This window comes from Coloeus monedula (genome assembly GCF_965178545.1).
Source record: "Coloeus monedula genome assembly, chromosome: Z".
NCBI classification, from domain to species: domain Eukaryota; kingdom Metazoa; phylum Chordata; class Aves; order Passeriformes; family Corvidae; genus Coloeus; species Coloeus monedula.
This window is the reverse complement of record NC_138822.1, coordinates 50,914,910-50,940,013: the sequence shown is the minus strand read 5'-3', so window position 1 is coordinate 50,940,013 and position 25,104 is coordinate 50,914,910. Positions and strand designations below refer to the sequence as shown.

The 25,104-nt window shown below is 35.0% G+C and overlaps 1 protein-coding gene across 1 annotated transcript in view; it reads left to right on the top strand.

Annotated features, from left to right (window-relative positions):
* The window catches only part of ADAMTS19 (ADAM metallopeptidase with thrombospondin type 1 motif 19), a gene marked incomplete at both ends in the record, with an annotated part of 135,280 nt that overhangs the window by 61,223 nt on the left and 48,953 nt on the right, over positions 1 to 25,104 (top strand). Inside the window, 3 exons of the mRNA XM_082301819.1 lie at positions 10,097 to 10,202; positions 20,263 to 20,403; positions 20,989 to 21,139. Of these exons, the coding sequence (XP_082157945.1) occupies positions 10,097 to 10,202; positions 20,263 to 20,403; positions 20,989 to 21,139 (398 nt within the window). The remainder of the gene's footprint in view (positions 1 to 10,096; positions 10,203 to 20,262; positions 20,404 to 20,988; positions 21,140 to 25,104) is intronic.

Below are 25,104 nucleotides of genomic sequence, written 5' to 3'. Positions count from 1 at the left end.
GAAAACTAGAGTAACTTTAAAAGCCCCTGTATAGTTCCCATGGAAGTCTAAAACCTACACTTACATCAGCATTTTCATAAACATGCTGTTTCTGTGCACTGTGCTTCCTACTTCCTTAAGCCAGGGCCCATGACATCAAATGATAAGACTGCTTAAAAAAATACTTTAAAAGAAAATATTGGGGTGTTTTAATGTCTTCCAGACATTTAATATATTTTTAAATTGACCAAACCTTTCCATATGTTTTTTTAATAAAAATATGCTTAAAATAGTGATTAAATTAAAAAAAAAAAAAAGGTAATTTAAAGGACTGGCAGCAGCAAGAAAGTATCTGAGAGCAAAGCTGTAACAAATTATTAGAAAGAGTTGTCTTCATCAAATGAGGTCAGTTTCTGTTTCTTAATGGTAGCAAGTATTCATATTGTGATTTCTTATACTGTGGTATTCTTGGAAAACTAAAATTTCACTTGCCTTTTTGGCAAAGGTATCTCCCTTTGAATTCAGACTAGAAGCTGTTGTTCCTGCTTTCCCTTTTAAAGTCATACCCTAGCAGAAGCTTCAGTATATAAGCCTCCAAAACATTTTGCACAGTTATACTGGGCTACAAAATGAACTTGTTCTCTCTTTTTGTTAAAGTTAACTCTTTCTAAAGACTTGTCCTAGTAAATCTATGCCTTCTATTTCTTAAAAATTTTTGAATGGACAAATACCAGATATAAGTCATCCAGCACTAATCAGGCTGTTTAAGCGTGAAAGATTTGTTTCCATGTGTCAGGTGTTTAATTTCTAAAAAAATGTTCCAGAAAGAAAAATGGACATCTCATAATGCTTTTTTCCTCTTATCTGTTTTTAAAATGGGACATTTGTTTTTAAATGATCTGAAGAATAATTTGTCTCTTTAAAGAACTTCACAGAGAATTTTTGCTTTCAAGAACCCCTCTATTGTCAAGCTTTTGTGTGGCACTATTAAACACAGATAACCACTTACGTATTCCAGATGTTCACAGTGGTCCCACTTGCTTCCTGACAGTTTCAAGAGCTATTATATGCCCTGACATAATATTAGTTTCCAGCAACTGAACAGAACTTGACTCAAACTGAAAACAATAAGGAAGAGAATATGTTTTAGAAAAGGCTGTATGTATGCTGTATAGAACAGTATTACTTCTTCTTCTATCTTTGAAAGAGTATCCTCTGTGGAGAGTAATGAAATGCACAAGGGTCAGAATTCTTTGACCAGGTTCTGTTATGTATTGCACATGAGGAGGGTTTCATGTTTAAAACAAAATGTACTTATCTGAAGACATTTGATGTTATGTGGGATTTTGATTTAGCAGAATGATAGGGCAGCATACTGAAATCAGTGCAAGCCATTGTATAGCCATTACAATACACAGTGGGATCACAGTACAAATCTCAGTCTCACTATTGGCCCTCATATGCTCACTGTCATAATGCTGAACATCTCCTGGTGCTGGGAAAGAACATGTGAGTTAAAGTCAGCTCAAGCCCATTGCTCTGTTCACAGTTCATTTTGTCAGTTGTTCAGTTTTTATACAGCTCTTTTGGGCTGAGCTACATATGCACTTACCCCTTGCTGGGGTGGCTAACTCAAGAAGCCATTCGCACTCTTTTGATTAACTCAAGGATAAATATTTACACAAGCAGTTAATCCACTGAACTGATACAGGCATTTATCTAAAGCTAACTCTCCAGTCCCTCTTGAGTTCAGTTTTTTTTTGCAGCAGCTGTGGTCAGTCACTCCCTACATTCTTTGTTCAGTTTCATAAGTATATCACCCTTGCCCACCGCATCTCTTTTAAGGGTTTACTGACCAAGAATCAAAAGGTTGCTTTTTTTTTTTTAATAAACAGGTTTATTTAAGAAAAGCAGATGTGGAAAAGAAAAAAGGGAGATGGACTAAATAAAGATAAAAAGAGCAGAAAAAGAAAAGTGTATATATTTATGTACACAGAAGTGCAGAGACAGTCGAATAAGTTGCAGCCATCATAACGTGCACCTTGTAGCACTATACAAATGTAGGTAGTCTGGACTAGCGGTGTATATGATCACAAAGGTACGGAAGTAAGAGGGAAGTGTATGCTTTGTTTTACGTATTTCCAAGTCATTGTGATGATCCATTCATAGCAATCTTTCCTTAGCTTCTGTGTTGAAAAGCCTGAAAGACTGCAAAGCAACATTGTGACATTGCCCACCTTGAAAGAAAATGTAATTGTAAAACAAGTTGGAAAACAGAAAGCAAGTTCTTAAAATTACCTCCTGTGGTGTACTGCACTGTTCACTGTCATCATCTCATCATTTTGTAGAATAACAAAGGGTTTTTTTAGTGTACTTAAACAGTTTTGTGGTAGGAAGCAGGCCCAAACTCATGATCTGGGGCATGTGATAATCATTCACAGTAAGCAGTGTATCTGTCATGTCTGTCCAATGCATCAGTGAAAAGCATATCCTCAAGATTAACTTATTTATGTTTGTATTTGGTAAGAGCTGTTCTCATCCTAAGCTTCTAACCTGCTGCCAGCTCTTTAAGTAACAAGCTTTCCCTTTACTAAGAGAGCCTCATTCAGTTTTGTTGCCAAATAAGCGAGGTGTCTTCAAAGTCACATCTTACTTGATTGTATACAGCAGTTCCATGAAGATTTCATAACGCACTCTTACAATTCACCAGATAATTTAAGGACTGAAAGTGCTTATTGCGTAAGTCCTAAAAATAGACATTTCTACTTCAGTCCAAAAGTTTAATTTTTATATGTAGCTCAAGATTCTTATTAATTTTCTATGCCATGCAAAGCAAACATCTAGAAAAATTGTTCATGAAAATTATGCCATGAGGAAGTTAAAGTAATGGATCAAACTATTTCAATTTCTTAGAAGATTGAGTTACTTCTTAGAAAGGTTACATTTGGTTTTTCTTTCATGTTGGTAGTATGAGAAAATATGAAGCAAAGAAAATTTTTATTACATAAAACTTCATATCCAATTTTTTGTATTTTCTTCTGAGTAGAATGATTTAGGTCCTCTTCAACACTAATTATATACAAGCTATTCAAGTTGGGTTTTTTTTTTCTTTCTAGATTACAGAGGAAGGTTAAATGAGGAGAAAAGGAAGTTGTGACTTTCTCAAATTTATGGCTTTCTGCTTTTCATTTAACACTATGCAGTTTTCTTTTCCATTTGAGTCTTTTCCTGTTCGTGCATATTTTTATGGAAAAGTTTTCCACTTGGTGATGTTGCCTTTAATAAAAAAAGGGGCAATTAAAAGACTTCAAAAGTATACTGACTGTACTCAGTGACCATGTTACAGTGTTTTATAGCTTTAAATATTTTCCTTTAAATTTTTAAGAATTTTTTATATGTGACTTATAAGTTAAAAGAAGACATGGGAATTACTTGTCAATTTTTACACTAGAAGAAGGTATCCTTGAGTTCCGAGCTTCCTTGCTCCATATACTATTTGGAGTAGTGGTGGCCTGCATATGCATTCATATGATTTGAAGCATTCTGGATAGTTCAGTATAAAACTGACAAGAAGAATTGTTCACAGATGTCAAGATACTGAAAAGGAAGTGAAAGAGAAGATGGAAGTATTGACAAACTAATGCATATTAAGGAAAAAAATTAGACTTTAGCCTATATGTATGAAATCATGGGCTTTGCTACCACTCAGGAAAGAGATCAGAGAATGAAAAGGGGCAGTTCTCCAAAAATCACTGAATTTTTAGGTTGGAAGGCACCTCTGGAAATCATCTAGTCCAATTGCCCTGCAAGAGCAGGTTCACCTGGAGCGGGTGACTAAGAACCATGTCCAGGTGGAGTGTAAATGTCTCCAGAGAGGGAGACTCCATGACCTCCCTGGGCAGCCTGTTCCAATGCTCTGACAACCTCAATGGAAAGAAGTTTTTCCTCATGTTGAGGTGGAATTTCTTGTGTTTTGGTTTATAGCCGTTGATCCTTGTCCAGCAGTTGAGCACCACTAAAAAGAGTCTGGCACCATCCTCTTGAAACCCACCCTTGAGATACTTACATTCACCATTGAGATCCCTTCTCAGTCTTCTCCAGACTAAACAGGCCCAGCTCCTGCAGTGTCTCCTCATAAAAGAGAAGCTCCAGATCCCAAGTCACCTCTGTGGCCTCCACTGGACCCTCTGCAGTAGCTCCTTGTCTTTCTTGGAGCCCAGAACTGGACACAGCACTCCAGATGTGGCCTCACCAGAGCTGAGTAGAGGGACAGGATCACCTCACTCAGCCTGCTGGCATTGCTCTTCCTAATGCATCCCAGGATCCCATTGGCCCTCATGATCATCTGAGTAAACGGAACATTAGGGCTGACTAGGAAAGAACAGAAAACCACAGAAAAATCATGATGTTGCTCCTCTATTTGGTACTACAGTCTTTTTGACTATAACCACTTCTGTCTGAAAGACTGTAGTAGAACAAGAGTAAGTGAGGTGTGCAGTGGGCTATAAGATGTCAAATAGGTGTAGATGGCTTCTGCCTGAGGAGTTGCTAAATTTGCTGTATCTTCTCAGCTGGTCATTGCAATTGCTGACAGAGGTCTGGGAAGGCATAAATGACTTTGAATAGGTGAACAGAGTTTTGTATTTGAGTTAGAGTACTCCCTCTGCAATCTTCATAAGAAGAGAAATATGTACTGTTGTAGGCAACTACACTCTGGAGTTGGTTGCCATCACATCACGTCTGTTGGGTACGGACCCAAGTAGATGCAGGTAAGAAGGAATACCCAAATTCAGAGGATAAGTACTTTGCTGACTATTAAAGTTGACAGTTGAGATGCAGCCAGCCTTTAGCTCAGGGCATCCGTACATCCCTTGTCAGCCAAGGCCAGGAATGGGCAGTGGGGAAAATTTACTTATTGTCTCCTCTGTGTATTCATCTTGGAAGACATTTTTTCCATGTGGGCTTCATTTTAGAAGAAAATTAGTATCTTCCAGCACTTCTGCCATCCCATCCCTATATTAGCATCTCAGTTGCCTGTGGATTCTTCAGAAATTACAAGAACTAAGAACCTAAAAATGTATAAACACACATTCAGAATTTATTTTTGCATCTATGGCATACACATACGCTCTCCATTTTTAGACTTTTTTCCTGCTCTTAGGATTCAAGTGCGGCAGTTTGTTTCAAGGTGTACAAGTAAGCTTAATAGTCTATTCTGAAACATAAAATCACATACTAGTACCTAAAAATTAGTGTAGTTATTGATGTTCTCCTGAAAGCATGGATTTTCTAAGATGTACATAAATCATAAAATAACAAAAGACATGAATAAAATTTAAGTTACATTTGGGAAAAATGCAACGGAAACTGATTTGAAGACATTTTTTCTGATGTCTTGCATTGATGTGTATTTGTAAAGATGCAAGACACACATGTATAGGTATATTTGTCCTCACTGTTATATGTCCCACTTTAAAAGAGAAAAATAAATATTCCTGGGCTTTGCATTTTGTATTTGAGATTTCTGATTGTTAACTGTCTTGTTTTGATTACTAACATGTTTAAGAGCTGCTGATTCACAGACAACTTACAAGACTTTTTTTTCCTGGAAGTCATCTGTGACTCTCTTCAGAACATCTTGTGCTAATTAGACTTTGAAGTGTCGGCTTGGTGGAAAACTTTTTTCTTAAGAACACTTGCTTCTTAAGAAAAGCATCTGGTCTGCTAAAAAATGTAATTTTTTAGATTAATAATAAAGTGCAGTTAAATAATGGGGTTTCTTATGCTGACAAGCCCATTGATTTGCCAGTTCATTCTAAATGTATTTTAAGTACTTTTTACTGTAAAATATTTATTTGTGAATCAAAAGCCAGATGTACTTGGGCTTTAAATTATGTTTCTATTGTAGTGGCTTGTGAGTTTTGTGCATCAGTGGTAATTCAAATGAAGATCATGCTATTGGAACTTATGAATAAACACATAGCTAATACCATGACAAAAAAACTTTAATGTGTTGTGAAGCCAAGGAAGTTCAGAGGAGAAGAAATTTAAGAAGGAAAAGAAATTTAAGAGGAAAAGAAATTTAGTAAGTAATTTGGGTGATTAGACTTATAGAATATTAGCTCTATTTCTACAGTGGCTCACTGTAAAAGGAAAAGTAAGAACCATTTTCTAGCCTTTTAGAACACATTATTAGAGTCATACCTACTTGTTTTATGGTCACTGTAAGGAAGACCAATGATTGTAAGTTTGACTGCATACTCTTAATGTGATTCTGTTTGGGTTTTTTTTTTACTGCGGAGTTTTTGTTCCTGGGGGGGAATGCTGACAACAGCCTTTTAAACACAGGTAGTGTATTTATGTTACAGGCAGCTGGCCATGAATGAGTAGGTAGAGCTAACAGACTTGTTCAGATACTTTACACTGGTTAAGTGTAACATCCCTGTCAGCTGAACTAGCACTTTTCAACAGAGAGGGTGTAGATGTGTGCCTCCTTTGAAAGAACAAGAAGGTTGGCAATTTGATGAGGGTGTTCATTAGCAAACAAGAATATTTATCATAGTTTGTAGAATGAAATGCCCATGTCTATGGGTAGCACTAACAGCAGGAGTAATAAACTACTGCTATCACTTGGGAAAGGTTCTACTTTTCTGAAGCAGCATGTATTTAATTTGAATGTTTCCATGTTTGATAAGAAAATGTAGTCCCTTATGTGGGTCTTCTTAGGCATAAAGTTAAGCTTTACTCTTTTAATTGATGTGGCATGTATTTTCTTCTGAATTAACTTGAGAAAAAGTTATCTGCAGAGGGAAGTAATTTGAATATATTGCATCTGACATGTATTCAATCAAGATTTTTTTTTGTTTCAAAACATAGGTTTTATAGATAAATAATTGGATCCTTATATTTTCAGTGAGACGAAGTTACTGATTTCTAGCCAACACTTTTCAAATACTAAGTGTTTTAATTTGAAACAGTGTGTTGAGGCTATGGGGTTCACTAGAAATATCTTAATCATAACAAGGGAGCAATTGTTCATTGATTTTTTTGTTTTGGGGATTGGTTTTTTCTTTTATTCTTTTTTTTTTATTTTACTGTGGATTTAACCTTGGAGCAGTTCCAGATGTGTTAATAAACTACAGGAAGCTGCAGTGAACATAAATATATTTAAAGAAGGAATTCTGTCTCTTACTTAATACACAGACAACTAAGCAAGAGCAGCTGCTGAAGTCAGTTTCTTCTTCACTGCATGTGAAATTCATAATCAAAGACAAGACATGAAACTAGTTCACAGCTAGTAGTTGGCTGATTTACACCCCATAGTTGCTGTTGAATGTGGCTGGCACACACGAGGTTGACTTTGTTTAGTAGGGGAGAAGTCATAAAGCATTAATCGCTTTTGATTCTTTCAGAAATTTCTAGAATCAGCAATCTAAATCAATCTCAATGAAATTTAAATCTTGTGTTTTGTCTGCCAAATTTATAAAGCTCAAACATAATCAATTTTCTTCAAAGAATTCCAAGTAAGAAAATAATTTTTTATTATATATGAGGATATATATGAGCATTATGTGAGTATTATATGATCAATATGAGTATTATTGAAAATTTTAATACTGCTGACTGCCTCTTTTGCAGAACAGGTATAAAACTTGAAACATTCATAATTCTTTGGGAGTAAACAGGGGGCAGTCAGGATAGTGGACAGGAACTGGTAGTACTCATGTTGTTGTATGGAAAACCTGCCATTTTAGCGGTCAGAAGAAAGTTAGGGAACTACTTCTTCCTTCAGAAAACTAGAGATTATCATAGTTTTCTGTTAGTACTGAGCATCACCAGGAAGAGGGAAGTTTGGGAATTCCCTCTCTGTAGATTCCGGCAAGTAAGTTTTATCCAACTGAGAATAGCCATCAACACTGTCATGACTGAGCTCCAGATGGCAACTAAACACCACACAGCTCCTTGCTCTCTCCCCACATAGTGAAATGGGAGGAGAGAATTGCAAGGATAGGGTGAGATAAAAATAGTTTTGTAACTGAAATAAAAATAACAGTAATAATGATAGTAATAATAATGAAAAGGAAAATAACAGAGATAAGTAAAAGCTAAGAAAGAAGAATGATGCTGCTAAAAACAATTGCTCATCAGCAACCAACCAAAGCCTGGCCAGTCCCTGAGCATCAGCCCCCTGGCAACCACCTCCCTAGTGTGTTTGCTGAGCACAGTGCTGCATGGTGTGGAATATCTTGCTCAGCTGGGGTCATCTGTGTTGGCCATGCCCTCTCCCAGTGTCTTGCCCAGCCCCAGCTGTCCTGGTGGTGGGGTGGTGTGAGGAGGAGGAAAGGCCTTGAATCTGTGTAAGCACTGCTCAGCAACAGGGAGCACCTCCCTGTGTTATCCGCACTGTTTTTCACACAAACCCAAAACATAGTTCCTTACCAGCTACTGTGAAGGCAATTAACTCTATCACAGCCAAAACTGGCGCAAGAAGAAAGGTATTTTGGAATGTTTTGCATTATAGTAAAGGATCACTCCCAGCGCTTCAAAATGCAGTATTGGGTTTTGTCTTTGGCAAGAGTGATTTTTCTATTTTGTTGGAGCACTTCTTAAGTTTGCTGATGATGGCTGAAGTCAGGACCCTGATGTTCACTTCTGGTATTGTTACCAGCTGTACTACTTCAAACTCCAGCATTAAAAGTTTTTCTATCTTTTTCAGTTTGGTCATCAAATCTTAGAACAAGATGCATACAGTCGTGGAACTACAAGGCACAAAATGATTTTAGAAATATTCTTGTTTTTATTTTAGCCTTTGGAGCATAACATTTTTGAAATAAAACATTACATTTCAGAGCATTTCTTCTCTTATTTTTATTCAAGTTCGTGTCGGTGATACCTACATTTAGCAAAAGGTCTCATTTGAAGGACTACATTTTTTTTTTCCTTTTCCTTTTTTTTTTTTGTATCCCAGATGGCTATTCCCTCTTTTGGAAACAATTAGTAAAAGTTGAAATAATCTGCCTTATTCAAATTTAATTTATCATTGTTTTGTTCAGTCCTGGACAACATTTTTTTGTCAAAAGTTCTGTGTCCAAAAGCTTTCAGCCAGTTCTTTTGAGGGCAACACTGCCAGAATAGTGATCGGGTTACTACTTGTGGGTGAGGTGTTGTGCTCACAGACTGACAAATACTTGGACTGTAAAAGAATGACTTATCTTATTAACTTGGAATGATAATTATGACTAAATTTCAAATATTATTTCAAATATTCAAATCTCAAACATTTCAAACTTGACCTTTATGTGCAAATATCCAGCAAACATGCTGAACTGGAGGGCACCATTCAACTGAAAGGAAGTTCCTGGGAAGAAGGCCAAACACTTGAAACAGTGTTTTGGTTGCTTCAGATTTTCAAACGACATGTGATGACAATTGTCCCTGCTAAATGTGTTTGTGGTCTAAAACCCAAATTAAGCTGTGCATTCCTCAAGCTTTTACAGTTATAGACACTCTACTTTTAAAAGCTGAACTTGAACTCAAAACCCTACCACTGAAGCTTCTTTGGGTTTTTTGGAAACTAAGGTGTTATGTAGTAGAGGCATTATAGCCTCCACAACAAATATTTTTGACAGGCTGCAGTCTCCTTCTGGGACATCTGACTCTTCTGAACATTTTTAAAACCACTAACATGCTGAATGCTTTATCAGTACTTAGCAGTGATAAGTGTAGGGACACAGCTCTGTGCTTTGCACTCTGTTCTTCTAAGTCTGTCAGAGGAAGCACCTGTTCAAACTTGTGCTCTGTTGTTGTAGACATCTATTTTCATTTACAGCAGTACTGACATTCATGCATGTGTTCTATCACATCTCATTAAGGTACCGAGCAGTGCTTTTAAGGAATGCATTTTCTATACATTGCAGTCCATGTAATCATTACTGTGAGGTAATGTTACCACTGGTTGCAAAATGAGTAGGTAAACCTTTGTCATATCTGTTTATATACTAGGATGACTCTGACCACAACAAGACTGGGTTTCAGTCTTGTTTGGGTCTAATTATCCCGTAATATGTAAAGTTAGTGATAACTAAAAATAATTGAATGTGGTGGTTGTATTCCCTAGGTATAGCATACCTGAGTGGAATGTGCAGTGAAAAACGAAAATGTATAATTGCAGAGGACAACGGTCTGAATCTCGCTTTCACAATTGCCCATGAAATGGGTCACAAGTAAGTATGTGGATATTAAATTCTAGTATTTGTTTGCACGTAATACTAGTACAATTTGACTAATCTGACTGTGTGCTTCAATTTTTTCTTTTTTTCTGTAAGGAGGGGATTTAAATGAAATGAAAAATTTGGAAAATAGTGTTTCTGTTAATAATAATAATAATAATAATAATAATAATACCATGTATCTTTATATAGTATGTAGTTTAAGAAAATGTTTACAACTTGAAGTAATACAAAAATCTTTATAGCTACAAAATAAATAGATTAACTGGAAAGACTGCCATTGTGTAGAGGAAAAACAGGTACCCCAAGATGTTTTTTCTTCTCTGACTATGGTGTTGTGTAACAGACCCAACTCCAGCAATTGCTGCCAACAAACATTTTAATGAGATCATAAGTTGGAAGAATCCTTATTTAGTTTGGCTTTCTCAGGATAGATCCCATTAAAGTGTAGATAAGTCATTGGTCATTGCAATATTAATACTGTTTTTCTTCGCAGAAGGAGAAATATGGCAAAATGAAGGTGAAGGAAACTGTCCTTCACAATTGGGCTGCATGTTTTAACTCATTCAGTGTCAAATATTTTAACCCAAAGTGAAAAATTCTCATTTTGCAATAATAAAAACTGTTAATAAAAGTTGAATTTAATTCTTGGCTTCACTACTTGTAAAGAAAAAGAAATAGAACATGCCTATAGAAGTAGAACATGCCTATAGAACATTTCTAACTGAAACAAAAGGGAGGCATGTATTTAGCTGTCATTTTTGTCTGCAGTGTCTGTGCCGGGTATCTGTGTTTTTGTATTATAATGTCAGTTTCAGAGAGACAACAGAGAGGGATGTTCTGCTAAATGTGTGGTTAGGTATCTTAGGACAAGCACTGAATTAAAAGTGACTTGGTTTAAATTAGGACAAAGCTTTCTGAGAATGGAGATCCTAGCATCTAATGTTGAAACATGAAGTTAGTTGAAAGAAAAAACCAAAATTTAAAATATTTCTATTGATTTTTTTTTCCCTGGATGCAAAATAAGCAAATACAGAGCAATCATATAAAGATTGACACAAGTATAAGTTGCTGCATAAAATTGATTTTTCCTGTTTTTTCTTTTTTTTTTTTTTTTCATTTTCATAACTGCAGAAAGCAACTCCTGGTTAATGTAAGCCAGCCTGCTTGCATGATACTTGTGATAAATGAAAGACTTAAAAAGGAATATTATTTGTGTTTTGTAGCTACATACCATTCTATTTCTATTTTTTGCTGTAGTGTTTGCTGGTATTAGTAGAGGGAATGGGTAGAGGAAGACTTATTTTCTGTTGCAAGTATAAGGGGAAAGAAACAATCACTGAATATGATCTGCAGATAAGTTCACTGGTGGAGTAAATTAGAAAATTGTTTGAGACAGATATGATAATAACAGATGTAAGTACTACTTTATGCCCAACACAGTAAAAATATTTTTAGAGAATAGAGACCTTAACAGCAGAATCACTGTATTTGAAAAAAGAGACATCTTGATCAACAAGAAATGTAACATTTTATGCTCCCTGAAAAATGCTGATACATTAAATTCTTGCAAAGCTACAAGTGGTGTGTTGATTGTGCAATAGCAAATTTGAGAATGTGGGTTACTGATCTCAAAAAGCTTATGTAGATGCACAGTTGTAAGGTTTTTGTCTTGCAGCAGACAATCAAACCTATCTTTGACATGCTAAGGTCTTCTAGACACCAAGCAGCACATGAAACAGGGTAGACAGAGAAGCTCACTGGTGCTGTTAGCAATTCTTCCAAGGCTGCAGGACAGGCCAGGCTCTATAACCTGTGTTACATGTGTTTGTGAACTTGAAATATCTTCATGGCTTTGCATTGCTGTTGGACTTTGAAAGAGAAAGGATTTTGCAGGAACGTAAAACTTAAATGGCTAATACATAAATCCTGGGGGAAGAAAAGTTACAAGGCTACATATGAAATTTCAGAGCTTTCACATCCTTTCATACTAATTCAAATAAACCTGGAAAAACAAATCATGATGGTATCCCAGCCATCATAGTCTCACAGTAGTAATGGCATTTGGATGTCCTTAGAGACATCCTCACAATTCTCTGTGGGTAATGTAACAGATATTTTTAAAAAGTGGAAATAAAGAATAAATCAAACCTTGTGTCATTATGAAAGACAGGATGTTGATTGAACCACACATTTCTTCAAGAAATCTGAACTCACGAAGGCTAGTAACAAACCAGATAGTAAATAGAAGGACTACCACAAAAATGAAAGAATAGGTAGCCAGAGATATATGTGCAGCTGCTGGGGAAAAAAAAAAGAAAGAAAAAAGGGGATCCTCCAGTGTAAAAGATGCAGAGGCAGAAGGGCATTCACCTTAATCCCTGCTTCATTATGGAGTCAGAGTCCTTAGCTGTCACAAATGGAAATAGAGTGGTCTTGCACCAAAGAGTGTAAGGTGGTATTTTAGAGACATTTGTTTTTTCTGCCTGTTTTTTCTGACTGTCTCTGTTTACCAGCCAGGCCCTGGCAGTTGTAAAGAAGACACTAGAAGTAGCTGAACCTTTGTGAAGAGACAATATAAAAATATTTGAAGACAAACATTTGAATGTAGATCCTATTGGAAAGGACTTCAGCAGATTCAAACATATCTAGAGTATCTCTCACAGAGATTTGTCTTGCTCATTCTTAACTGCCTCAGAAACAGAGTTTAAATGCTCACCATACAGACCAGTCATAAATTGTTCTTCTTTCAACACATCATCTTTTCTATAAAATTTTCACTAACTCTTTTTGAATCTTGAAGTCGTTTAGCTACTACGTTGTTTCTTTTGTGTGTAATATCTTTAACCATTCTAGTTGCTCTTGTGAAGAGTCTAGTTCAGCAGCATGGAAGCAATAGCTTTCCCGAAGACTTTGCTTCTTGAAGGATAAAGAAAAAAAATTGTATTTTTTTCCCATCTGTACAACAAATATTATTCTTGCCCATAAGTTATCATACAAATAGATTCAAAACTTACACAATTTAGATGCTGTTGATTTTTGTTTTCTGAGAGCATATACAAAGTTGTCATTGTATTAATGAATATAAAGTTCTGATGCTTAACCACCCTTTAATTGAAGAAATTTTTCCTGATATCCAACCTGAACTCCCCTGGCACATCTTGAGGTCATGTCCTCTTGTCCTGTTGTTAGTTGCCTGGGAGAAGAGACCCTGATATTGTGTACTTGTGATACATGGATGTTTATTAAGCATTGTGTCGTTGGTTTTTTAGTTTTTCCAATTACAACAGAAATATTCTCAATGAAATACAAAGGCAGACTAAACCTGACTTTGCAATATGAAATGTCTTTGTTCTAGCCTTGTGTATCTGAATGGAGATGATATTTTAATTAAGTCAACAATTGATTTTTGAGCTCTGTCTGTGTAATCAGTCATTAAAAACTGTATTACCTTACATTAATTTTTCATGGTTTAGTGGGTAAGTTCTTTAAAAGTTGATAATCTCTTGTTCTCCTGCATCCATATCAAAGTAGACTGTGTTCCACAGTCATATACTTAGGCTTCTTCAATCAGCTTAAGGTCTTACTGGGCACATGGGTATATCATTCCAAACTTCAGTGGCCTGAAAATTGTACACCAAAATACACTTAAGATTACAGATAACAGAAAAATAATGAAGTCTGTTACATACTTAGCATTTCTGTTTACTCTTACTCAAAACATATCTGGTATTAAAAACCATGAAAAAGAAAATTAGTTTTGTTGGTCCAGTTCTAGTCACGGAAAGATCTTCACCTCACACATCACTGCAATGCCAGGCAGAAATAAAGCATCACAAGCCTTTTGCTGGTAGCAAGACAGCTGAAGAAAGAAACAGCTCAGGAAGAAACGAAGCATTGAGACAGGGAAGAAGCACTGCATCAGCATTTTAGTAACTTTGAAAGATATGGTGATTTTTTACTTGAAATTTAGATTAGTCAACCGTTTCTCTGGCAAGGTATTAAGAGTCGCATTTCTGCCAGGCTATACTGTTTCAGGATGGATTTGTGTTAGATTTTCCTTAGGATAACATTTGTAAACTAAACAGTTATTAACTGGGCAACATCCTACAAAGGCTTAATTGATAATCTAATACATTTAAAAGAGCTGTGAAAAAGTTGGCAAAAGATCAGTGTCAGTGGTTTTTTTTGATAAGAAGACTATTTTTTTTAGCTCTTCACCCAAGTATGTAATAGCTCAAGAATGTGGCATGGGTGTCATATTTGCCAGAAGCAAATGCTTTTCCTGTATTATATGATTTCTGTAAAAAACTTTCAGCAAGGGGCAATTTATATTTTCACGTTTTGATGCTAAATACATCTGTCACAGCAAAGCTTTAAATTATTTATATACTTCAGTCAAAGGACCGTGGCATCTTTGTCTAGATCCAGCATCATGGAGCATGGTGGTAGAAGTATTGGAGATACAGAGAAAAAAACAGCTGTTCAGCAAAAGCTGCAAAGTCAGCTGGACAGTAGCATCCAGTGTATGTTAGTATCCCTATACTAACACGCATGTGGTACTTTTACCCAATTAAGACTGAAAATGTAATCTGAATTGCCAACGTTGTGGAGAATGATTTATGATTCACAAAAGAGAAGTAATAATTGCAAATAGTTATTTATTTTTAATTTTTCAGATCATCTAATTATTAACAAGAAGATTGAGATTTCCTTGTTCAGTAGATTTTCCTTTGAAGCTAAACTCTTTTCAAAAGAAATAATGTTCTCCCTTTTACCATCATAGTTTTTCTGTAGCTGGGTCAATTGCCTTTCACTTTCAGCTAAATAATTAATTTACAAGTTGAAATGTGTCTTATCACATTTATTCAATGATCTGTGAAGCCCTCATATGTTTTAAAGGACATACAAAGAAGTCATACAACACTTACTATTTCACTAACTGGGATTTAAAAAAAACAACAAAAAAAATTTTAAAATTAAAAAAAACCCCAAACCAACATATAAAAAGCTTATAAAAACTGCAGCTAATTTGGTCTTTTTATACATTTTTCTCTATAAAAATGGCACTGTGACAAAACACTTTGTTGAAAAAGTACAATAAAGGTACTGAGAAAATAGTATAGCTTCTGTCTCTGTGTCTCTTAGTCACATAAGGGGTGTTATTTTCATTTATCAAATACATCCTCATGATACTGCAAAATTTCAGATTAGAAAAATTGATGTAAGCTTTTAAACCTTGTAATTTCTGGGTCCACAGTTTAACAATTTTTGATCATTCTAGCATACTATTGGACAAAATGATGACAAAAAAGAAAGCAGTGGAAATAATAAGGAAGATAACACTGTTATTAATAATACTTTTAAAACAAATTTTTATTTTCAAGGTAATAGAATTTGTTATGTTTGTGATTTATTTCACAGAATGGAAAAAATATGTAGGATAAAAATTGTAGTTAATTTCCAAATACTGTGTAGTAATCACTTTTACTAAAACGAATTTTTAAACAGATCAGATGGCACCATGATCCCATCACACATCACAGATACAAACTGCCTACTGCATTCAGAGATTGACTTTCTCCTTCACAAAGGGAAAGTTTTCTAGTAATTTTCAGTCTCTCCTGAGCTTATACTAGTAGTATTATACTTGATCTGCAGTTTATGCTCATCGTTCCTTTGTTCTATATATGACTCAGAAGAAATAGCTCTTTTAGTGTTTGGGGATCTATTTATTATAGTGAATATTCTAGTGCTGGATCCTTGACCACTTGCTCTTGCACTTTTCTTAATCCATCTCTTGCTTTCTAATCTGTCTCACTGTTAGTGACTGGAAAAATCTGAGCAGTAGTAGTTCTCTTTATTTAATTCTCTCATTTTTTGTTTACAGATAAGCCTAAAGTAATTCTCCACATCTATCTGAACTGACCTAATTAATTGCCCCTGTATCAAGTTTTTGTTACTATTTGATCTTTGTCCCTTCTTAGCCTGTTTCTGGTTTTAGCATCATTCTTGTTCAGCTGCACTACTTGCATTTTAAGTGTAATAGGATGGTGACAACCATCATCTGCCATTTGCAAAGCAAAAATAAAATAATGAATAAATAATAAAAAGCTTTCACCTGGAAGCATATGGGGTCACTGAGCAAATTCATGTTGTCATGAAAGTAGCACATGTCAAATAATTTTGATGTCCTACAGTGAGGAGAAATATAAAATAGCAACGCAGACCTAGTTCTTCCAAGGTGTGTGCATGACCTTATTTAGCTTATTTAAATATAGAATAATGACTGAGGATCCTCTGTTGAGGCTTAAAAGAGCTTTGATTTTGTAATACTTCACTATGATAAGGTCAAGTTAAATTATAATACTTAGTACTTGTTCAGTATGTTGACACTGGGAATGCATTTTGAATGCAAGAATATAACCTATTCCCTAAAATGACACGAGAGATGCTGTTGTCTGATTCCAGCTGTACACATATAATTGCAGTAGTTAATTGCAAAATAATTGTTTTTTAACTGAAATATTGAACTAATAGTTTTCTTCTACATTCAGCGGCCTGAGTTCTTAATTCTGATTTCCAAACACAGAGAATTTAATGATGTTTCTTTCTTTGTACTATTCCTCGTTACTTACTAAAGATTTAGGAAAAATGATTCCAACTTTACACATGATATCACTAAAACCATAAATAATCTTCTAAAGAATTTTTAGAGGGTTTTTAAACAAAAAATATTTTTTTCAGTGGACTTGACTGATACTGTTAGTGGAGTTTATTGGACCAAGGCTCTTTGCCAAAATACTTTTAAATTGAGATTATTAAAATATAGTTTAATTGCATAGTGTGAATTTAAATGTTGCTAATATTTTACTTAGGGAAGGCATTCTATAGAATGCTTCCTACTTGTGTATTTTATTTGCTATATACAGCCCTTAACCAGGATGGGTAGAGCATTTTTATGTAACACTGAATAAATAACACTTCTGTTCTTAAAAATATATTTTATTTCTATATATAGACATGGTGTAGTGGTTAAAGTACATCACTGTCTTCTTTGTTAATTGTATTTTTTCAGGCTATTACAAAGTTATCCTGTAATCCCAAACTCCTTTGTCTTCTTCCCACATGCACATCGTGTTGCTTCACTCTTGTATGAGGTTGAATGATCACAGCTGTGGGAGAGAGGAGAGGGGGCAATGTGCTAAGTGCACAGTACATTCTATAGGAAGAGGCAGAACAGCACCTTACACAGACACAGTTTCTGTTGTACCTTTGTATTAGTGAAAGGATATAGTTGTCATGGGCAGCAAGGGAGGCTAGAAAACACCATGACCACCACTGCAAGCATTGAATATTGTTATATCCTTGATTGTTAATGGAGAAGTAGGTACACATGCTTACATTACTCATTCTCTTGTAAATAAAGCAATGACTATTCATCATCTTTTTTTCACCACACACATAATGTAATGAGAGAAATGAAATCAGAAGTCAGTTCTGCTGCACATTGACTTTTATGTGGTCTTGTAATTGATACCAGTTCGGATAAAAATATGCGGCCACTACCATTCCACAGAAGAGATCAAAAGACCTTACTGAAGAAAACATTTCTGAGAATGTTTAAGAGCAGGTTCTGTTGCTTCTGTAGCTTACTTCTCCGATATTGTCTCGCGATTTAGTTAAATGTTGTTAACATACAACCTGCATTTACCTTTTGAATAGGCATTTTTAAATGCCTATTCATCCAGGTAGGCAAAGTCTTCAATACTTGTCTTTACTGTTTTCTGGATTTTTTTCTGTGTACTTAGTTTGGAGGTGAAGAGAATTGAGGAATGAATTCCATTGGATTAGTGCAGATATTTTGAACTACAGTTGAATGTCAAAGCAGAATAGGAGAAGTGTTATAAAAATATGGGCAGCTAAAGTCTTGGATGATTATTAGAATTAAGTTTTTTATTAGTGCTTAAATAGCTGATATACACAGCTGTTACAAGTCCAACAGTTTTTACTACTTCTTACTTTAAAGCAGTGTTTTCCTCAGAATTCTTTTGCTAATAAACTTTACAAAATGCTTCTGTGGTAGTAGATTGGAAAAAGTGGGTACACTGATATATGTATGCAGTGGTGGCTAGTGTAATTGTTTTTTCAAACTGTCAAGATCATGATTCAGCTCAGCATACATTTTTCTGGATGACTTTAGAGAAAGACTATTTTGTGAAGTCTAGCTTCAAGAATTGCTCTTCAGAGTGAAGAGAAATAATAATTAGAAATTACTGGGGTTTTGTAATTTTCATTTAAAAAATGTTTTAAACATATAAATGTGTTAATTCCATTCTGCATAAATGGGAGCTATCAATTGTATAATAAATTTTGTCAAGATTTTGTGTTGTAAATGTTTTAGTTTAAATCCTACAGTATATGTGATACTGACAAATGAGTACTTTTAAATGAGTACTTTTGCACTAAGGAAGCATATAACTCAAAGAGCTATAAGCAAAATTTATTTCTTATGTAGTCCACGAGGTTTAGTATCATTAGATTTTTTTGTGTCTTCCTCCATAGTTCCTACAGGTGTAAATAACTCTGGAGATAGAGACATCTCAAATTCTGCATGTGAGGCATGCAAGGAGAATGTAAAGCAAGTGCAGAGGCACTTCTGTGTAGATGTTTTGTCCCATTCAGGCAGGTCAGGAAAAGACAGAGGCTAAGATGAGAGTCAGACAGATTTGCTTGCCTCAGTTATACTGTTTACAGATAGCAAAATATCCAATTTATGCAGAAGCCACTGTTCCAGAGCTCCAGACTGTGGGATGTACACATCAGTGTAAGACACAGAGCACTTCTGTAGGCAAGGTAAAGCCCTGCATGATATTTCAATTTCATTAGTAAACACAAAGTAAAGCAAGTTGCAAATTTATGTAAAATTTGGTCTAGTCATGAATGGATTTTGGGATAGAGTGGAGAATAAAAGTGTTGGGAGACAGGCCTTTTTTGCCATTTGCCACTGTGGTGTGGTGAAATAAAGAGAAGCATGATGTACTCCAGTTTTTCTACAGACACAGCAAATTTATTCTGTCTTTGCAGTCTGTAAGTGAAAGAATCAATACAAGGCATAGAGTTTTATCAGCTGTGAAGCTTTGCTTTTCTGCAGGGCAGATTAGTGCTACAAAATTCCAGCACTACTTTAAATCCAGTACTCTGGAGAGTAATCTCATACTCATTTGTAAATCTTCAAAAACAGCTGAGTGTATTTATTTCTTATAACACGAGTCAAGCATGATCCACTTAGCTAATTTTGAAAATCTTATTTAAGTGTATCTTCTTCCTCTCTGTTTGCTAATTGTGAATGAGAGTGACAGTGAGTCTTCGGTTAAAACATCAGCTTCAAGCAGGTATTTAGTAGAATTTTTTATTGCAGTGCATTGAGTATGAGAACTCACTGGGATGCATATAGATGCTACGTCTTTAAAATCAAAATCTATTTAATTTCATCAGTGTTACTTTTAACAAGAGATTGAAAACACATTTAGGTGTTTTTGTTTAGAGACAATAATTACACATTAAAGGAGTAATAATTTTACTGTTCTGTAAAATTTCAAACAATCAGTTCCATATAGAATGAAGATAGAGTCACTGCCAAAATATCACTAATCTTAAAAAATAAATTTCCAGTATTTTTGTTGCCCATTTACAAGAGAAGTAGTATTCATTAAACTTGCAGTAATTGTACAGTTTTGAAAATTCAAAAAGTTGTCCAAAATATGTTTTCAACTGCATGATTAGAATGCAAATGAAAATATGATTAGAATGCAGTATTTCTCATCAAATAAATGCAGCTCCACTTTCATCTTTAATTATAGAATTGGCCTCTACACATGGTTCCATGCACTTCTATGAAATACAGCATGGGAAAAATAATCAAAAGAGAGTTCCTACACATAGTATATATGAGCTTTTTACAGCCCTTTGCAAGAGTTTTAACTTCCAAATTTCTGAAAGCAACTTGTTAATTTGTTGTGCTTTGTTTTATTTTAATCACTTCAAAATTCAGCATGGGGATAAACCACGACAATGACCACCCATCCTGTGCAGATGGTGTCCATATCATGTCTGGGGAGTGGATTAAAGGACAGAATCTTGGCGATGTTTCATGGTCTCAGTGCAGCAGGGAAGACCTGGAAAGATTTCTCAGGTATATAATTCAAGAAAAGAACTCTTACTGTATGTCATTTACAAATAGTTGCAATTAATATACTGAAATAATAAGTTCTAAATATTTTTTGCTTCTGTGGGAGATTTGTTTTGCAAAATCCGTCAAAATATTTTAAATCATCTCCATCTAATATTAGATTTATTAAAATCTGTTTCCAGCAATTATGTGGATTTTTATGTTTTCATGCCTTAAGGTATATGATTATATTTTTATATACTTATATACACATTCTATATATGTTACTATATTTACAATATATTAATATGCTGTGTACTGAAATGTTTGGCTACCAAAACCTTAATCCATTAGGTAAGTTATGCTAAAATGTTGGCCAGTACTTTTCTGAAATGTTGATAGATTAGATTATCTTTCTGCAAATGTGCAACAGAATACATCAACTTATAACAAGTGGGCCATATCAGTTTAAACATGAGAAGCAGCCCAATGCTGATGAATAAAAAAATTGTAATTGTCCACGTATTTCAAATGTTGTATGCAAGTTTAAGTTGGTGTGGCAATCAGACTCTTGGATTGCTCACCATATGAATCTCTGCATATTACCAGGTCAAAGGCCAGTAACTGTCTGGTACAGACGAATCCTCAGAGCCTCAATTCTGTGATTATTCCCTCTAAGCTCCCAGGAATGACATACACTGCAGATGAGCAGTGTCAGATTCTTTTTGGACCAACTGCTTCCTTTTGCCAAGAAATGCAGGTAAGACTGTGTCTGTACTTCAGAAAATACATCTGCCATCCAATTTTTGTGTAAGAATAGCTTTTGTACATGTGTTTGGTAGAGAATGTAGCACCTTTGAAATAAGAATTTTACACTTGCTTTCCAAAAATTAATATGCACATTTTCATTTGTTTTTCTTGTAAGTCGTGCTTTGGGTCTCTGGATATCCTGAAATGTGTTTTATTGATACTTTCGTTGCACTTTAGAAACAAAAGATGTCATAGTGTTAAGACTTCTTGTTGCAGCAAGTGGAATATCTGCAATTTATTACTTGGGTTCCATTTTTTTATGGTTTGGGTACTGACTGGCCATTTCTAACGTTCAGAAGATTATGCTGTGCTTGGAGGAGTAGTAGTGGTGTTAGCTGGGCTCTCTGCACCTCCCAGGAGGCCCCTGTGAGCCCAGGCAGAGCTGTACAGTGCCATGACAAGAGGAGTTCCAGTACTTAAGTCAGTTTGCTGATGTTGCTTCATCAGCAGTGTGAAGCAGTGTCACTAGATATTAACCTTAAAAAGACAGATTAGCAAAATTGAACAGGTCTTCCTAATTTTATGAACTGATACTAGTAGACATCTGATTGAAGAAGCAGTTTCAGAACGGTTTTTACAGAGAAAAGTCAACCTTTTTTAACATCAACAGGAGAGACTAAACATGTTGGAAGCCCTTAAGACACTTACCAAGACAAGATGGGAAGATGATATACAAATAAATAAAGAGCTTGGAGTATGGATTGATAGAGCAGGGACTAGAGGAACTGTGAAATAAAATTCCATCAGATTCAGTGGGCAGATAGCCTGAAAAGCTTAGGAGTACTAAATAGGAAAACATAATTCCTTTTCCCCTTAGTTCTTCAGTTCTCTTCCTGTTTTCAGTTTGGACATAGTACTATTTCTTCAGAGACTTTCACTGAGACTAATCTTTATCTAAAAGATCCTCAAGGGAAACATTACAGTACATGTACGACTAAGGCATGCTGAGAGTGGTAGAGTTGAAGAGAAAAAAAAGCCATAGTTTCTGGATTTTGTTTTAGCTGCCTTATCGAAAACATTTTCACTCTGGCCACAAGCAGTGAAACTCTATGTCACAGTTCTACAAATGTTCTTCATTACTTCCAAGGGCTTTTTTCATGAATTTCAACCTGTTTCTTGCTTTTTAGTACATTGTTTTCAATTGAAGGATGCGATTTCTGTTTTTCATTTTCTAAAGTCTATTTTGAGCAAGAAAATGGCAGAGTGTTTAGTATTTCTTGTAGGTCTTCTTTAATGATTAAAGATTCTCAAAAGTAATTGAAGAAAGAGACAAAAACTTTGCTGAGACAAGACTTGCTGTTGCATAATACCTTTGTATGCTTTTCATTTGTCTGGATAAATCCCTTTCTTATTACCTTTGTGTTTTGTTCTACTTCAGATATTTAAATTCAGATAGTCAAGTTGTCCTGTGCTTGTTGTGTTTTTTTCATAGATGCAGTGAATATTCTTTTGACTTCCTGACTCTGAGGTTTCTTTGTTTACATTATTATTTTAGAAATATTAGGAAATTAAATTCAGTGAATATTACCCAGGCAGTGTTCAACTGTTTGCACAGAGATTACTTAGGTTCTAGGTGCTCACACCTTATTGTCCATTTCTAGTCATCTTCAATTGTGTTCCCCTCTTCTGACATTCTGTATGTAAGAGGACACCTTTCAGCTAAATCACTTATTTTAAGCTAACTAAATTGTTCTGCTTTTTCCTACTTACTGGATCATTGCTTTATATTTATATTAATATTTATACTTATATTAAAATTGTCAGAAATTTCCTATTAAATATTTGTATCAGTATACAATTTTAATTAAAATCCAAGTATAATGTGGGTTTGCTGTGAAGGAAGAATATAGTAATGATTCAAGACAATAAAAAAGGCCTGTGTTCATTTCAACTATTCTTTTTTCCTGACAAACTGCAATTTAATTTTAATGCTTGTCATAAAACTGAATGTGTTACTTGATAATCTTATGGTCTTAACAGTTAGAAAAAGAGAGCCCAATAACAGTTTCTGAGAAGAGAGCAAGGGGAAGAACTGTCTGCAGTTTTTCCAAAATCCTCTGCAAAACTGTCAACCCTGAACTGGAAATGGTATAATGAAATGTTGAACCAAGACATTATTGCAATGAATTTTAAGAACCTTTGATCTATTAGAAATTACATACAAATGAATAAACAACACTAAGGACAAAATTGAGAAAACATGGTGAGAGTGGTGAGATAGAAGAGAAGTTTTCCAAAGCTTCCTTGAGACCTCTGTAAAGTCACCTTGTTGGTTTTCTTCTGTGTTCTTTTATCTGGAAGCAAAATTTACACTTTTACCTTCCTTGCAACAAAAAAAAAATCCAAGAAACTTGATCCTCAGTTTCTAGACCTGACGAGCTACTTAGAGCAAGGTTAGGCACCATATTCAGATCTTCTTCTTTTGTTCCCTGCTGTGGGTCTTCAATTTATCTCATCCTTTAGGGAAGTTTCCTGCTAGTCCAATTAGATATAGAACTTCTAAATAATAGAAATAATGTTTCTTTCGTGAAGGGTAAACTCAGAGCAATGGATAGAGCACAGCCCAGGGGATAAGAAAGTCATCCTTCTCTTACATGTTTTCTTCCTGTTTAGGAAGTGAAAGGAGGAAAAAGAAGTTACCATTTGAATTGGGCTAGAACCGAACCATTTAAACTTTCCAGAAATCCTTCATGAGTTCTAGCACGTGGACTGTGCAACACCAACATCATCTAACTGTGAAGCACTCTTACTCAGTATCTCATTTTATCATCTTCTTCAGAAATAAAAAGATGTTAGATACAAAAAACAAATATGTTGAATCTAACTTTGCATATAATTGCATTTTACTTAATATAAAAATGACTCAAATTTCTTTTTTGTTCATTATGCAAATTATTGTGGCTGCCATTGGAGAAATCAGCATTTAGAAGACCTTTCTAAATTGAATGCAGTATTTCATTAGTTATTGTATTACTTTATTACAATAATTATTTAATTATGCATCGGTTACCACTGAATATTCTGTGATATCTAGACTACTTCCTTTAATCTCTGTATAGTGTCTCCTACTCTGCCAGTAACTGGCAGTTTATTATGGTTATAGTTGTTGTCCACAAGCCAGGAAATGAGAGAAACACACTCCTCGAAGGTTCATTTAAATGTCAGTAAATCCAACAATTTATAGCCCAGGATTTTTTGGACATGTTCTACTTGCAGAACAGTTCATGCACTTCAGTATAACTGTGTAAACGATAAATTATGAACTATGTCACAATCTTACGTATTTTGAGACTGGAAGATGATTTAACGAGCAGAGTTCCATACTGTCTTCTACATTAAGCAACTGTGTTTCATGTGTAACAGATATTCAACTAAGAAAACAATGGGGTAATGATGAAAAATAATCTTAATTCTACAGATATCATTGGTACAATCAATAGTGCATTTGTGCTGAGATGTAATTTTCTACAACTGTTAGTACTGAGGAGCACTTTCAGATTGCACTTTACAGACACATTACATGGCAACCTCAGAAATACTACTGATGCTAATGATATTCCCTTGCTATAAAGAATTCCTCTTTATAATTTAATTTATTGAATGAAGTAAAGAACTGAAGGAACCACTGAGATCCTACTCCTATATTTTCCTAAGTGAAGCCCTCCCATTCCCTTTCATAAATGGTGTCCAGACTTTATTTTTTTCCTTTTCATCTTTATTTCAAAGCCTTTTTTTTCATATCTTAAGCAAAATTTTTAGACCCTAGAAAAGCGTAAGTGGATCTCCAGGTTCAAGATTTATACCATATCTCCATGCTTACCTTGTAAGGGAGCCAAGTTTGCTTTTATGCCCATAATGTCTCATGCAAGAATCAATTAGATCCTAACATTTTTTCACATAAGAGATAGTGAGATC